Source organism: Onychomys torridus, chromosome 10 (genome assembly GCF_903995425.1).
Source record: "Onychomys torridus chromosome 10, mOncTor1.1, whole genome shotgun sequence".
In the NCBI taxonomy this organism is placed as follows: Eukaryota; Metazoa; Chordata; class Mammalia; order Rodentia; family Cricetidae; genus Onychomys; species Onychomys torridus.
The window spans coordinates 92,619,982-92,636,030 of NC_050452.1; the positions used below are offsets into that span (position 1 = coordinate 92,619,982).

The 16,049-nt window shown below is 33.6% G+C and overlaps 1 protein-coding gene across 1 annotated transcript in view; it reads left to right on the top strand.

Moving 5' to 3' along the window:
- The first annotated feature begins 3,403 nt into the window (after window positions 1-3,403).
- Tecrl (trans-2,3-enoyl-CoA reductase like) overlaps window positions 3,404-16,049 on the top strand; it is a 70,059-nt gene continuing 57,413 nt past the window's right edge. The window contains exons 1-2 of the mRNA XM_036200195.1: window positions 3,404-3,631; window positions 14,619-14,670. Of these exons, the coding sequence (XP_036056088.1) occupies window positions 3,404-3,631; window positions 14,619-14,670 (280 nt within the window). The remainder of the gene's footprint in view (window positions 3,632-14,618; window positions 14,671-16,049) is intronic.

Below are 16,049 nucleotides of genomic sequence, written 5' to 3' on the forward strand. Positions count from 1 at the left end.
GGTTTAAAAACCGGACATATACAAAAAGAGAGTCTAAAGGAGGCTACCAGTAGTTGGGGAGCACAAGATGAGGGCTGTTCGAAAAGTGTGAAGAGAAAAAATGCCATAATAAAAATATAATACATTGAATGCTAAAGAATCATGCTGTGGATATCTCTCTGTGGAAATAAAGTTCTGATTGGCCAGTGGCCAGGCAGGAAGGATATTGTAGGCGGGACAAGGAAGAGGAGAAGGCTGGGAAGAGGAAGGCTGGGAGAGACACTGCCAGCTGGCGCCATGAAAAGCAACATGTAAAGACACTGGTAAGCCACGAGCCATGTGGCAAAGTATAGACTAACAGAAATGGGTTAATTTAAGATAGAAAAGGTAGATAACAAGCAGCATGCCACGGCTATACAGTTTATAAGCAATATAAGTTTCTGTGTGCTTTCTTGGTTGGGTCTGAGCAACTGTGGGACTGGCGGGTAAGAGAGATTTGTCCTGACTGGGCCAGGCAGGAAAACTCTAACTACAAATTTTAAAAATTTAGGGAAGATTTAAAATTGTATTGTATACAAATTATATACATTTTTTTTTTTTGCAGAAATTCTAATTGGAAAGCTTTCTAAAGTAGTGTCTATAAACAATCTGGTGACAATAAAAGATATAAAGGTGTCAAGTGCTCAAGGTGATGAGAACTGTATAGGGAAATTGCAAGCCATTTTTACATCACATGCTACTCTATACTATTCTAATGTGGACAAGATAATATTCATTTTTCTAATCACAGAATTTGAAGGCAGAGCATGACCTTGAAAATAATCCATCAATATTTGTTAACAACATTCTAACAAAACTGCTTCTTCAATTATATATATAAAATATGTGTCAGTGTAGGGCAAAGAATCATGTAAGAACTCCTATGGGCTGGGAGCAATGATTCAACAGTTAAAAGTAAATATTGTTCTTGCAAGGACAAGACTTCTTTTATCAGTTCACAACTCCTTTATCTCTGGCTTCTGTGGTTTGTCTGTTCTTTTGACCTCTGTGGCACTCTGCTCATGTGCACAAACCCATCCACACACAAATCACTCAAATTATTTCTATATATTACTATTGCTCTACACAGTTGAATGGTTTTAAGAAGTGAACCAATGAGATGCTGGAGAGATGTTAAGAGCACTCCCTCCCTTTGCATAGGATTTCTGTTTGGTTCTAAGCATCCACATAAAGTGGCTTACTTTTGCCAATTAACTCCAAGTTGCAGAAGATGCAAACCCTTTTCTGAAGCCAGTGGGCACCTGCACTGGTGTACATGCAGACAAACAAGCACACATACATACACATAAATAAAAAATAAATTAATAATGAACCCAAATAAATTTTTTATAAATAAGGAGACAAGTGATTTTTTTCTCCTTTTTATTTATTATATTTGTGTTTTAATTTTATATATCAGCCATGGGTTCCCCTGTCCTCCCCTCTCACACCCCCACCTCAACCTTCCCCCCATCCCCTCCCCTCCATTCCCATCTCCTCCAGGGTCAACACTCCCTTGGGGATTCAACTCAACCTGGTGAATTCAGTACAGGCTCCAGGTGGAGCCCCAGGAGTCCAATTGTCCAGAAAGAGGAGGGACTGTAAGAGGGTGAATTGTTGAGACCAAGATTGGAAAAGCACAGGGACAAACAGCCAAACAAAAGGAAACACGTGAATTATGAACCAAAAGCTGTGGAGCCCCCAACTGGAGACAACTGATTTTTATTGTTGTTATTAAAGAAGTCATGAACGATAAGGCCAGAAAAATGATGTCTTTTTTAAAAACTCATTTAAATTTATTATGACTGTGTTTCATTAGAATGAAGATTCCAGTTCATCATTGACACTTTTTATCAGTTTTCAGTATGATTGTAAATTTTATTAATTTGCTGGTGTCAGGTATGTAATGAGTCATGGTTAATTGAATTATCAATGTTATAAATCAACTAAGAAAAAATGAGGCACTTTGTATTCAAAACTACTTCATTTATGTAACATAAAAAGATTAGCTACAAAATTTATCTGTTTTTCATTTTCTCATATGTGAAACTTAAGCAATTATCCCAGATTAATACATACAATTTTATAATTTTCATAATTCAAGCTATGACTTTCCCTGTAATTTTCCCCTCTATACAACAGTTATTACTGATATTACATTGCTGAGTGGGTTATTATATTGTGTTTTACATTTTAGAATCTTTTTTATACAAACTTTGAGAAGAGCATGCTTTGGTTCTTCTAATCTTTAAATTTTAGTGTGTGTGTATGTGTGTGTGTGTGTATGTGTGTGTGTGTGTGTGTGTGTGTGTGTGTGTGTTTGTTAGGTGTTGGAATGCATATAGAGGTCAAATGGCAATTTGCAAACTTATATTTCTCCTTCTACCTTGTGGTTTCTGGGGCTCTATAGGTTGCTAGACTTGTTTATAGTTCTTTTACTCACAGAATCATCTCACTGGCCCCCCCAAAATGAATATTTTTGCACTTACTATTTATGCAGTTTCTTGTAATTTTAGTACCTTTACAAACTGGTTATTGTCAGTGATAAATTCTATTTGGTTTATATATGGTGAATATAGTGTGTTTAATTCATCATTTTTAAACTACAATTTTGTGTGCTTGTTTTGGTCCAAACAATTCATGGTAAACACAGAATTTTCTCTTTACATCTGTCACATATATGAGTCTTTCGATTTATCACATTTTGTACACACACACACACACACAGAATGTTTTCCATTTTTACAGACTATTTTCAAATGTCTCCCAGTTTGTCTTTGATGTGGTCACATGGTTAAAATGCACACCATTTGCCAGTTGTGTCTCTATGAAAGTTCAGTATTTCCTTTCTTGGCTACTGTTCTTAAGTCTGTCACAAAGTGAATTTCATCCTACAGCTGTCTTCATAAATAAGCAATGACCTTAACTTTAGACAGAATTAAAATGTGTTATATAATATTTTACAGTGTTATAATTCACCCTATAAGGTGTCACTATGCTAAAGTATAATATATATGAATGTGAACCAGTATGTAATAGGTTTGAAGATTACTGTATCCAAAATTGGGAGATAATGAAAACACTCTGTTCTTTTTTGCTTTGGAATTTCAGATAAGAGTACTCATAAGTAGTGGAGATAAAAGGAGAAAGCAGGAAATAATTCAAATGCAGAAGGCAATTCACTTCTCTGCAGCAATTCTCAATAGTGTTATATATAGAAATCAGATCAGTCATTGTTTTCGAGCCTGCTAAATAAAACTGGACTGCTGGAATGGCATGCCACTTGACCTCTCAGGACTCCCACAGCAGTATTTAACTGGTGCAAAGGGAGCACTCTTGCAAGTGTCTCCTGCTTACATGCCAGATTCCCCTGGCAGTTCACACAATGTTCAAAAGGCACAAGTCCCTGGAACGCAGGAGGGAATTATTATTCCAGGGACTTCCACAGTCCACCATGAAGAATAATACAAGAAATTTCCACTCTTTGTCACAACTTGTACTCTCAGCAGGCCACCTAAAACCAACTCGAGCAGTCAAACTTTCAAAAACAACTCACTTTGAGATTGAAATACTGGATGCTCATACAAGAAAACAGATATGTATTGTGGATAAGGTAAGCGTTATTTATCTTTTGAAACATTTCTTATTAAGCACAGAACTACTGACTTCTTATTTACCTAGACAGAACTTTGCTAAATGCATTTCTAATTTTTAAGCTTATTTTTTCAGTAACAAGATTTCTTATTTACTGTCTCGAACTATTTGCTGCATTTTTATATGTACTTCAAGATAATCATTTTAATTAATATTTTTGCTTCATTGCCTGTTGTGTTGCACATAATCTCAGAGTAAAACATTTATAGGGAAACACAGATAGGATAAAAGATCTCTTCATGCAATAAAATGTATGCCATTTAACAGTGTATGTAAAAAAAAAGGAAGTAAAAGTCACAAATGTTAAAAGTATTTATCATGTATCTAAAATGTAGGCATTTCAGTACATTGTTTTGAGTTGTTCACTGTTCTAAAGTTTTCCCCTTGTAAGGCACAGTTTTCAGATTCGTAGAGTATAGCTTATTGCGCCATCTCTCTCATCTGTATCCAGATGTTCCAAACAGAATGGCAAATCTCAATATCTTAGGTTAGAAAATTGTAGTATGAACCCGGAGACGTAAGTACATAAATCCCATACCAATGAGTATCTCTTAATTTAAAGAAAAGTAACTTTAACTTATTAGAAGAATGATGTTTTCAGTAAAAAAAATATGTATTTTGTTTCATAGAGACACAAATATTTGTTGTTTGTCTAAACAAAACACCCAATCAGTTATTCCATTTAACCATGCTGCAAGTGGACTGGTAGATAAGTGTGCTAAATAGAAACTATCCACTGCCTTTCATAACTGTCTAAAACATTATATATTTTTAAACTTAGTAACTATAATATTATGGGTAACTTGATAGTTGAAAAAAATGATTTACTTTTAGGTACAAAATAAATGCTAAGATATGTTACATTTTAATTCAGGTCTCAAGTAACTCTGAGGAAATTTCAATAATCTGTATCTAAATGTAAATCTTACACGTATATATTTCTGTAGGTGACGACTGTTTTATTTAAAGGGAAATTTGATATATAGGTTTCATATGATCAGTTTCTGTTTAATGTAAATGTATTTTATTTGCTTTCTGAAATAATGCTTTCAGGAATGAGAAAACTTAAAACTTTAAGCCTCATGAGAGACAGCTGACATTTGTAGTATTTTAGTGTCAAAATGTCTGAATGTATAAAAAGTGCAGAAGAGAGAATAAAGCTGTGAACAAAATGGAAGGGAGTAAGTTAAGGTTTTATACCCTAAAATACTAAAAAAATTGAACACTTTCTAATTATTGCTTTCATACCTAATATTTTCTTTAAGGAAATAAGAAAAATTTCAATTGCATAAGATTAAATTGGAAAAAAAAAAGGAAGAAAAAATCAGAAAGTCAATCTCTTAGGAATTCCACACTTCAACTGTGAAAGTCCTTGGACTTGCCTCTGCAGTGGTAAAGTTTTATAGAAACAACTATACCAATAAGGGGTTGACTTTGGGTTCCTCACCATCCCTGTTTGATTTTCTGCCTTCTTCACCTATTGTCACACTGGTCTTTTATTTGTTTTCCTTCCTTATGGGAGATTCCACCCAGATCCCAATACATGCCATGTCAGTCATCTACTACAAGCTGACCCCGCCCCCACTAAAGCTGTAAGATTTGACATTTTAAATTACATCTCTGCTTTGCATTGATAAGGTTCTTCTTTTGTTTCTGTTTTTGTTTTTAATAATTTGGTGACTAGTTCAAAGTGATGAAGGTACACGAGAGAAAAGAGATATGGATGAATTGCATTTTGGTTACTTTTTCATAACTTCTGGGAGTTTGAATTTTTAATCATAATAAAGACTAATTCTGTGCATTAGTTTTATACTTTATTGCCTTTCTCACGGGAATTCTGGGGTAAATAAGAAGTGTCCCATTTCTCTTACTCCTTTCTTCAAGCATTCGTTTAGGCACCCCCAGTACTCCTCCCTCTGATTTGAACCACTCTATTTCACCTGCGTGTTTATCCTCCTCACATCTCAGAACTGGAACTTGCTGAATCACCTTTGCGGCAGTGGCAAAGACTGCTGTGTCCCAACTCTCTCTAACATACTGCCACAAGGGGCTTCTAGCATGTTCTGTTATTACTCATTAGAAATCTTCTCAAGACACTTGTGTTGAATTACAAAACCATTTTATTCCTATAATATTTCATTGGCTATTTCCTTCAATCTTTGCTAATTCACCATCACCTGACTCATTAGGCATTTATGATCAGTGCTATCATCTATCTGGCTGCCTAGCATTATCATTGTCTTCATCATCTTCTATCTGTATTTTTTTATTGGCATGCCCAATTTAATATATCTGATGCTGATAACGTATGGGACTTCTTAGGATAGTGTCTTTAACATAATGAGAACCAAGTTCTTTTTTTTAATTATGCTCATGACTTGGAGAGGCAATATTTGTACATATGAATACTAAGAAAAAAGAGGCTAATAAGTTTCATTGTATGTTTATGACTTGACATCACTTTTGATATCTTAAGTTGAAAATTAAACTTTTCAAATACTCAAGTGGGCTTTATGTTGATCTTCCACTCATTAGCTTCCATAGAGATATCCAAGTTTGTCAATGGAATCTACACTTCAAATAACTCTCCAGATGCTCCTGGGAGTCGTGACTCATCTCCTAATCTCATGCTCCACACACAATCCATCTTCTTGACAATACCTTCAAAGTATATCCAGGCGCTGACAAATCCCTGCCACTTCTGCTGCTAGCCTGCTTCCATCTTCACCCCACATTGTCCTTATCACTGCCAGTGTATTCCCAACACGAACAGCAGAGCTAGCCGTTAAAGTGTGTCTGATAATACACTCCCCCTGGCAACGAGGCCATGCCTGCCTTTTGGTTTTAACTGTCACATTTTCCCACGGTGCTGTTTCTGTCTGCTGAACCTTCAATGCATGCCAACATGATTTCCCCACCCCCCTGTCATTTTCTACATCGGCTACTACATAAGTAGTGTTTTATCTTTAGTTGTATTATTGGTCTGACTATAGTATGTTGGATTCACAGACCCAGAGGTTTTATTATTTCTTTCACTTCAGCATCTTCTGTGTTTAGAGCAATGCTTGGCACAGTTTTAATCCATATGTGTTCAGTAAATGACACCTATCCAAACTGAGAGCCTGGCTATTGCTCTTCTGTTCTGACGTGATAGTTTAAAATTGGAGCAGTATAACACAAGGGTACATATTTCTTAAACCAAGTTGTAATTAAAGTCAATGTAAATCTATTCCCACTCAAAGACATTGCTCATATCATTCCATTAAATGAAGAATTTCTCCCATAGATAGTTAGATATAATTTATCTTTAAATTAGTGTGTAAGTATACAGTAGTCAGTTTTACTGTTAGCAAAGCCTATGTTGCTTTTAATGAATCACCTAGAGATTTTTACTTACCTAAGGTATTTTCATGAATGACTAAAATAATAGAACTAATTAATATTGATAAAATGAAGAATTTTAAAATACATTAAGTGTCATTCCTAAGAGATTGTTGGGACATCAAAAGATAAGAGCTTACATGAAAATATATTTTGAGGGAAATAGTGAATTATTAACATTTAGCTTCCATCATTGTCTCCTGTTTTTAAAAATGTCGGAAGCTTATCTGCTGCTAAGGCACATACTCAGGGGTAGAGTAGGACACAAAACACTGCTAGTGATAAGTATGCCTGTATTTTCCCATTCTGTTTTATTTGATCTTTGTTCAGAAGAAAATGGGGTCTTTTCCTTTTATTCTTTTGTTTACTCTTTCCCCAACAGAATTTTTCTAAAGATTTCACAGAAATGAAGCATTAACACCCTTCCCCACTTCACACACACCACCACAATAATGCATATATGAGCTACTGTTACAGAACAATGGACACAATAGTAGAATTAGATCACTTTAAAAAGTGTGTCTTTAGCCAGGCGGTGGTGGCTCATGCGCCAGGTGGTGGCACATGCCTTTAATTCCAGCACTCAGAGGCAGAGGCAGGAGGATCTCTGCGAGTTCGAGGCCAGCCTGATCTACAGAGTGAGTGCCAGGAAAGGCAACAAAACTACATAGAGAAACCCTGTCTAGAAAAGGAAAAAAAAAAAGTGTGTCTTTAAATAAAAATCCAGAAATTCTGAAAATTCTTAACTGTGGATAGCACGACTTTAAATACTTCTTGAAAATCACAACCAAAATGTTATTTCCTTAAGCCATTCTGCTCTCTAATGGATATGACTTTTTCCTTACATTGATTTTGGCTTTTTTTTCTTTTCAAAATTTCATATTTATGCCACTTAAAGATTGTTGTTTTTTTTTATCCACCTTTTATCGGCATTCCTGACCTGCTCCCTGTCTCTTCCACACTTAATCCTTCCTGCTTTATTGTCAGCCATTTCCCCTCTGTTTTCTACATTCTAGAATGATACAACTAGCAGCTTATGATTATTTAATTCAGTGCTGTCAGAACCTTATAGGACACCTGAGAGAGTGTTATTTTATTGGATATTGTCCAACATCTCTTATTCCTAAGAAAAGAATATTATCATTTACCATTTATAGTATAAGAAGCACTAATATATGTGTTTTCTTTACTATTTGAGACAGAGGATGGGTCTTGTGTAGTTTATGGCTTTACATATGAGAAATAAAATAGCATTAGTTAAAAATGTAAAAATGAATAAGCTTTAAGTCAGTAGAACAATAAAATAATATGTAATATCCCTTCAACTTTTTTTAATGGAAAACAGATTCTTCTCTCATATAATGCATCCGGACCACATTTTACCCTCTCTCCATACCTCCCTGTTCCCATTCACTTCCTCCTTCCATATCCATCCTGCCTCCACTTTCCTTCAGAAAAGAGCAGGCCTCCGGGAGACAGCAGCCAAAGTGACGAGAGGAAAAGCAGTAAGCCTTTCCTGTACAGGCTGGACAAGGCCACTCAACAGCAGGAAACTGACAGAAAAGTATTTCCGTTTTAAAGTTCCATCCTATTTTTATTTGACAGATTACATTAGTGTACCTTTATGGGTTAGTGGGTTGCTTTGGTGGGTGTATGCATTGTGGGGAATATTTAAAAATTCTTTTAGTTATTTTTAGCCAGTAGTGCTTTATTATTGAGTATAATCTGCCTCATGTGCGAAAACCTCCAGATTTAATTTGTTAATCTTAACAATTATTTAAATTCAGTTTTAAACCTATTGACCAACCAATATCTTTCTTTATCCATCAACTGATTCCCCACAGAGACCATTTTCATAAGTTTAATTATTATATATCAATTATTATTGATATATTTAAGAAGGATGAGAAGGGGAATCTGTGGTTGGTAGGTAAAATCAATTTAAAAACAATAAAAAGTTATAAAAAAGAGCCTCTGTATAGTACATTTATCATATATATCCAGAATCTTTATTTTTATCAACATTCTCTAAAAGCTAAAGCATACCAATTATGTACATATCATTTGTCCTGCATTAGTTATTTAAAGCAACCAAATGATGGATCACTGTAAATGAAAGGAAGTGCGTGGAATCTTTGTGAACATCATATCCCTGGTTTAAAAGCTTGAACATCGATGCATATTGATATGTGACAAAATTCCTGAATCCAACTTAAGGGGAGACTGCATACACAGTGTCTTCCAGAAGTGAGCCACTCTCTCAGACCTTAGCTTGGAGATCACACCAAACCAAAGATGTTTCATACTCTTCAGATATCCCTAGTATTAAATGATAATCATGCAAATAGTTTGACATAAGTAAACATAATACTTTGTTTTGTGCTTTTAAGAGGTATGGAAAATGAACTGGGTGAGTTCAGCTAAAGTGTTCAGTGTTTTTTCCTTTTGGGCTGGGTGGGGTTGAAAATAAAACCTAGGGTCTTTTGTTTGATAGTCAAGTGCTCTACCACTGAGCTAATTCCCTACCCCACCCCTAAACCCTAGAGTGTCCTTTTTTAACAGAACAATTTAGAATAGCTATAGAAATCTCTTCCATGTAATGTGTCCAATGCCTTCAGCACATGGAAGGATTATCAATGTGTGTGTGGGTGGGGGGGGTAGTATCTTTGACAATAATAGCATTTTCTAAAGTAACAGTTATCTCCTCTAAGTGCTCTACCTTGATGGTCTTGTAGGCTTTGACGGAAGCCATAATGCAATAGAAATACCCCAGAGGAGTTTAGACAGGAAAGCCAACTAGGTGTTCCTTCCTACCCACTGAGCGGTTTCCCACTTGCAAACTTCTCAGGCTCCAAACCACTAGGATATCATGTTTTATTGGTGGATTTTCAAGTTGAAGGTCATTAAATAATCCCTGTTGATCTGCTAGGATTTAAGGAAGTAACATGATCTCACCCATCTATTTTAGCATGATGTCTATGAATGCCACATGCTCCCTTCTCAAGAGATTCATTTTTAATGGTCTGTGCAATTGGTATTCTTTCTTTTAAGCAAAGGGATGATGTGCTTCTCTTTTTGTTTTCTTTTCACTTTAGTAAAGCAGGAATTAATTATTAATTGTCTTTCTGTGTTGTGGCCATTTAATTTTTCATATTGTGTGCTTCTAAAATAAATAGTTAAAATTATTTCTTGTTTTAAAGTCTTCTAACATTGCAATTATCAATTATTTGATTTTGAAATTCATACTCTAACATAATTAACAATTTCTTCTAGCCAAGCATTTAATAAATTGCTATCTTAATGAGTTCTTTATTTGTCTATATAAGTTTGTACATTACTGAACATAGACTTATTACCTCCTTGTCATTTATATGTCACCAAATGAAAATTGGCTATAATCTGAGCTTAACTTAATCAGAGTTTGAACACAAGTAAATATAGATGTGATGCTAATTCTATTCTGAACATGGGAAAATTTCCAAAATGAAAACATCATTTTAATTTCCTTATTATTTTCTATTCTGTTTTCTGTTTTAAGCTGTACTTCTAGTGAAATTTTCACATAATCTACTGGTACTATTATGGTACTATTTATAATCATATTTATTCAGATGAATGTAGTTTAAAACTTTTAGGGTACATATTTTAAAGAAATTGACATACATATTAGTGCTCAATTTCTTATCAGAATGGCATATTTGGTATCAATTGAAGGATTATTATGTTATATATGTTATATATTATATATTATTACAATATATAGATGTTTTATGAAAATAGAAACATACACTTAGAAAAAAAAATATATATATATAACTCAATATATATATTGAGTTAGAGAATTGATTCTTAAGAGCTCATTTTCATGTTGTTTATAAAGAAATATATTTAATAAACTTCAAATTTCCTGCAACCCCCTCCTCCTTGAGACAATTTCATGTAATTGAAGGTTATGTGTAACTTGAAATGTTTCTGAAGTTGACCTTGAATGCTTGAACCATTTGTCTTCACCTCTTAAGTGCTAAGATTATAGGAGTACTCATTCTACCAGGTGTTTGGGGTGCTGGGAATCAAACATTGACTTCCGTGCCTTCTAGGCAAGCCTACATCCCCAGTCACAGTAAAACAGATATACTCTACCAAGGTAAGAATTTAGATGACTGCATTCAGTATCTAGGATATTGTTACATTATGGATCTGTTCCACTATTTCTTAGTTAGTGAGTGAAATTTAATTAATTTAAAATCAAACCTTATGTAAACTGGAGTTTTTATATATCCACAATTTGGTGTCAATAGCATTCAAACTGAAAATCCTTGCTCCTCTATAAAATACTGAAGAAGTCCTAGAAGTTATGAAACTTAACTTGTATATATTTGTTATCTGTGTATTTTTTAACTATCTAAATATTGCTCATTAGGAAAATATTGCTTGCTTTCCAAAGAAATTCTTGAATATTCTAAAGCAAATTTTCAATTTATCACATTTTCTAAACTAAAAACTTGTAATAGAAATTTGCAGATGTTGTTCCACTTTCCTGGGTTAATCCTGGATTTGCTACTTTTGGCCTGTGCTCTTTCTGTTCTGAGACCAGCAAGACAGACTACACTTCTCATTAGACAGCAATCCCTGCACTGAGTGTTTGGATATGTGGGTTTCCATGTGCATGTGACTGTTTTCACATCTTAATATTTAATCATTTGTGTTCAACTTATCTTTATTCTGTATTCTTTTATATGTGTGGGAACAATTTTCCAATTGTTTGCTGATGATTTCTGGTTCAAAATTGAAATTTTCTAACAAATGCATTAAAAGGGCTGTTGTGTTTTCTAATCATTTAATTTTAATTTTCAAAAAGGAACTGTTGACAGTACTCCTGGGACATCTGGTCAATTTTAAGAGCTCCCTGGAAAATGACAAAAATATAGTTTTACAAGCAATGATAGTATGGGTAATTTTCTAGAAACAAATCACAGATGATAAACGCAGTCACAACTTTGATTTCTTGCATATGAAAACTTTGTTTTCATGAACTTAAATGTTGGCAAACTAACAAATGTGCCAAGCCTGAACTACAGTCTGCTAAATTGTAGATGCACAATTTTGGTTCAGCTAGAAAATTCTTTTTACCTTGATTACATATTAATTTGATTGTTTTCTTGTAAGAAACATCAATGAAGAGAATTTTAGAGTTTCCAATCTGAGAGTATTTCTTTCTTTATTTGTATATTTGAATTACTTAGGACAATGACTAAGTTAATGTAATATTCAGTCTTTCTTCAGAAGGTTCTGAAAAGCAGGCTGAAATTTAAGTGGTCAGTAAGTCTTCATGGAATGTACCAGGGTATTAATTTTGAAGTAAAATGCTTTCAATGCTCTGTTTATGAATTGTCTTCCCATTTCTTCTACCTTCTCTTCACGAACTGAAATTATCTCTCCCACTTCTCTCAATCTGTTGGAAAGGCTTCCACTGAGCTTTATGTTTTATTTCTTGAGTTTTTTTTTATTTCAATTTGCCTTTTCTTTAGTTTTTCAATTCTTAATCAAATTATATTTTAATATCTTGAATTGTTTTAATTATTTCATTCAACTCTTTTTTTTTTACAAAGTCTTCATTGAAGTACCTATGCACAAGCTCTTTAAGATCATTGACCCTCTTAATGACTTCTATCTTGAAGTCCTTGTCCTATGCTTCAGCTAAATTAGTTTTCTAGAAAATATTAAAACAGGAGTCCGGGTTTCTGGAGAAGGCGTATTATCTTGTTTGTTCATTTTTGTGTTTTTGTGCTTGTATGTTTGTATTTAGAGTTAAATATTTTTGCTATTTGTTGGTATCCTATGGGTTTTCAGATCCATGAGTGCTATTCCTCAGTCTGAAAGGTTGTATATCAGTAGAATGGTGCTTAGCTTGCAGTCTTGGGGTCATTTTTGAATTTTAGTGTTCAGATTCCAGCTGGTCACAGATCTGAAGTGCTGGTTTGAATTCTGAGTTCATATTCCAAGCATTCCCAGGTCAGTTAAGTGTGTGGTGGTGGATATAAACTATCCATTAGGGAAATTGGACTGACTCTTGAGGTTTCTTAAGTAGTGTTTGGGATCCAGTTTTGTGCCACAAGGGTAGAACAAGGTCTACAACAGATGGCAGTGAATATCAAGGGAATAGGATGATCTTGAGAAGGGGCTGGAGTGGACAGTAGAGAAAGGATTATTGTACCCTATCGGGACTAGAATGGAGGAAGAGAAAGGGAATATAGCTAGCTTACATTAGTCTCCACCAAATGTAACTGTGAGGACCCTATAGGAATGTTCACCTCATAATGGGTGTAGTCAAAAGGGAATGACTGAGGAAAGTTGGAGATGAAGAACTAAGGAAACCCTGTGTTTGTACTGGAGGAGTGGCAGCTGAAATACCAAGGGGATGGGTTCCATTAGGAGGAGGAAGTGAGGAATTGGCAGTGGGGAGTACAAGACTAATTAGAGAGATCAGAATGGAGTATGAAGAGAGAGTACAGGTAGCCTACCTGGGTCCTCACTAAGGGTGGTAACTGTCACTAATGTAAAACTGTTAACAATACTGTAATATTGATCATAGTTTCATTCAGAAGGGAAGACAAGGTAAAATAGATATATTCATTGTTTATTTGTAGCTTAAATATAATACTATGCTAATAAGTTGGAGAATTATTCTATGTATTATGTCTCATGCATATTTTAACTTAACTATTTAAAAATATCCATATTTAGAAATTAACCAAAGAAACATAATAAACATGTCCACATATAATCATCATCTATTTCTCCATTCTTCTCCACATGCTGTAGAACAAAACAAGTTGTAATAAGTGGTCATGAATATCTCTTTGATATTTTTAAGCAAGAGTGAAAGATGAAAGGGATTTTGAGCTCAGAAGTTTGATATGAATAGAAAGTCCAGAAATCCTCGGATGGTTTGATGTGTTAGGATGAAACTGTTAGCAGCTTCAATGATTTTCCAATGTAAATAAATAAAAACAAATTGTATTCATTTGAATTATTTTCAGGAATTACATCTAAACTATGTTCAACCCATTATATAAGGCACCTTATATATGTGTAGTGAACTTTTAGTATATTCAGTTGAGAGTTTGAATAAGATATTTTAGCATAAAGTGGTTAATGAGATCATGTAAGTGATTTGTCTCATGACAGTCCTATGTATTCTACATTTTCTATTGTACATTCTGTGTACTCAGATTCACATCCTCCAGCTTCGGTCTCTCAATAAGTCCTTTTACTTGTACATATTCTCTTGACATTTGAAGACTGAAACTAAATATTTTGAACACATGAAATTTTTAGAAATATACTTTAGAGGAATATATTTATTTGAATTAAACTACTATTGCTTTATGCAAATATATTTTTTCAAACATCATATCACTATTTTAATAATTGTTAAAGTAGAATATAAAGTTATTCAGAAATATAAATTTACAGATATTTACTAATGTTAACATGTGTTTTTTAAAATATTTGTTTAGCAGAAATTATTTTTTTTTTCTTATACTTGTATTTCCCTCTTTCAGGTAACTCAAACTTCAACTATTCATGATGTCAAACAAAAGTTTCACAAAGCATGTGAGTTTTATTTATCTATTAAAATTTATTTTCAAATTCACACAAATTTGTCTATAAGTACAAGATTTGTCTATAGAACAAATACATTAAAGCTGTGTTTTGAAACAGATATTGTTAATAATTTTATACTTAATAATTCTTGAATATAATAATTCTCATACTTGATACTCATTTGATGCTTTAATGGTCAACATATTTTTGTCAGTACTGATAATGTATCTTCATGCCACATGTTTAGAAGCCATGTGCATAGCTACTGAAATGTATCTCAAGAACAATCCAACTTGAGGTTTAATATAATACCTTATGGTTTAATATATGTCATTATATTTCTTTCCTTGTATTCATTTTTAAGATATTTTTTCATCATTATTTTTATTCGAGATAGCTATGTGAGTTGGAAAAATATTTGAATTCATATTTTAGTATGTTGAGCTATTGAATAAAATTTCAAGATAAAAACCAAAAGAATGGATAAATTATTTCTTCTAGGAGAAATAGAAAACATTGATTTGTTGGTATATAGATAATTATTTTATGATATTACTAGTTCAGTCACAATGTAAGTAGTAACATCATTCATAGAAAAAGACCCATATAGAAGATTCAGTGTACATCATAAGGAAAAAAATAAAACAAGGAATTATAATTAGTTAACATAGATAAAATATACAAACATTTTGGAGGAATTTTCTTATAATGTGCTGTTGAATAGCCTATAAAATGAGGAATATAGTTATTGGAAAACTGCTTACCACTTAAGTTGCTTTGGGAAGGCAAGTTCTGATATTTTGCCTTTAGACATGCAGAGTTTGGATATGCTGAAAGGATTGAAAGGTCATCACACCAAGAGCCAAGAAAAAACAGAGTAAAGGATGTTCACATAGCTTCCCTAGATTCACTGTTCTAGCACTAACTTGAGAGTGAAAGTCTCTGCTAGTGTGTGCCAATGTTTTATAAAATATAGAATTTCTTGAGTATTAAGTTTTTAAACAACACAATTCTTTTTTAAATATGAGATGTTGTAGTGCATGTCTTTAAACCCTGCCTACAAAGGTTAGGAACATGTGGCTCTTAAGTTCCAGGCCACAGTGAGCTAAAGAGTGAGAAGCTAGAGAAAAAAAAATTAATTTTTTATCTTAATTACATAATCTATGTATGTAATTAGCATGGTTATGCACACAGCATCCCCTACTTATTTCTACTCTATGTACATTTATTTAGAGGTAGTACAATATTAGCAGAAAGCACATATTGCATTAAACCAGTAATTGGAATGTTAAACTTTAAAATATCTGAAGTTCAGACAGAGGGAAGTGTAGCAATTAAGGGAGAAGACATTTGAAAGAGACTTAAAAAATAGGGACGTTTTGTACAAA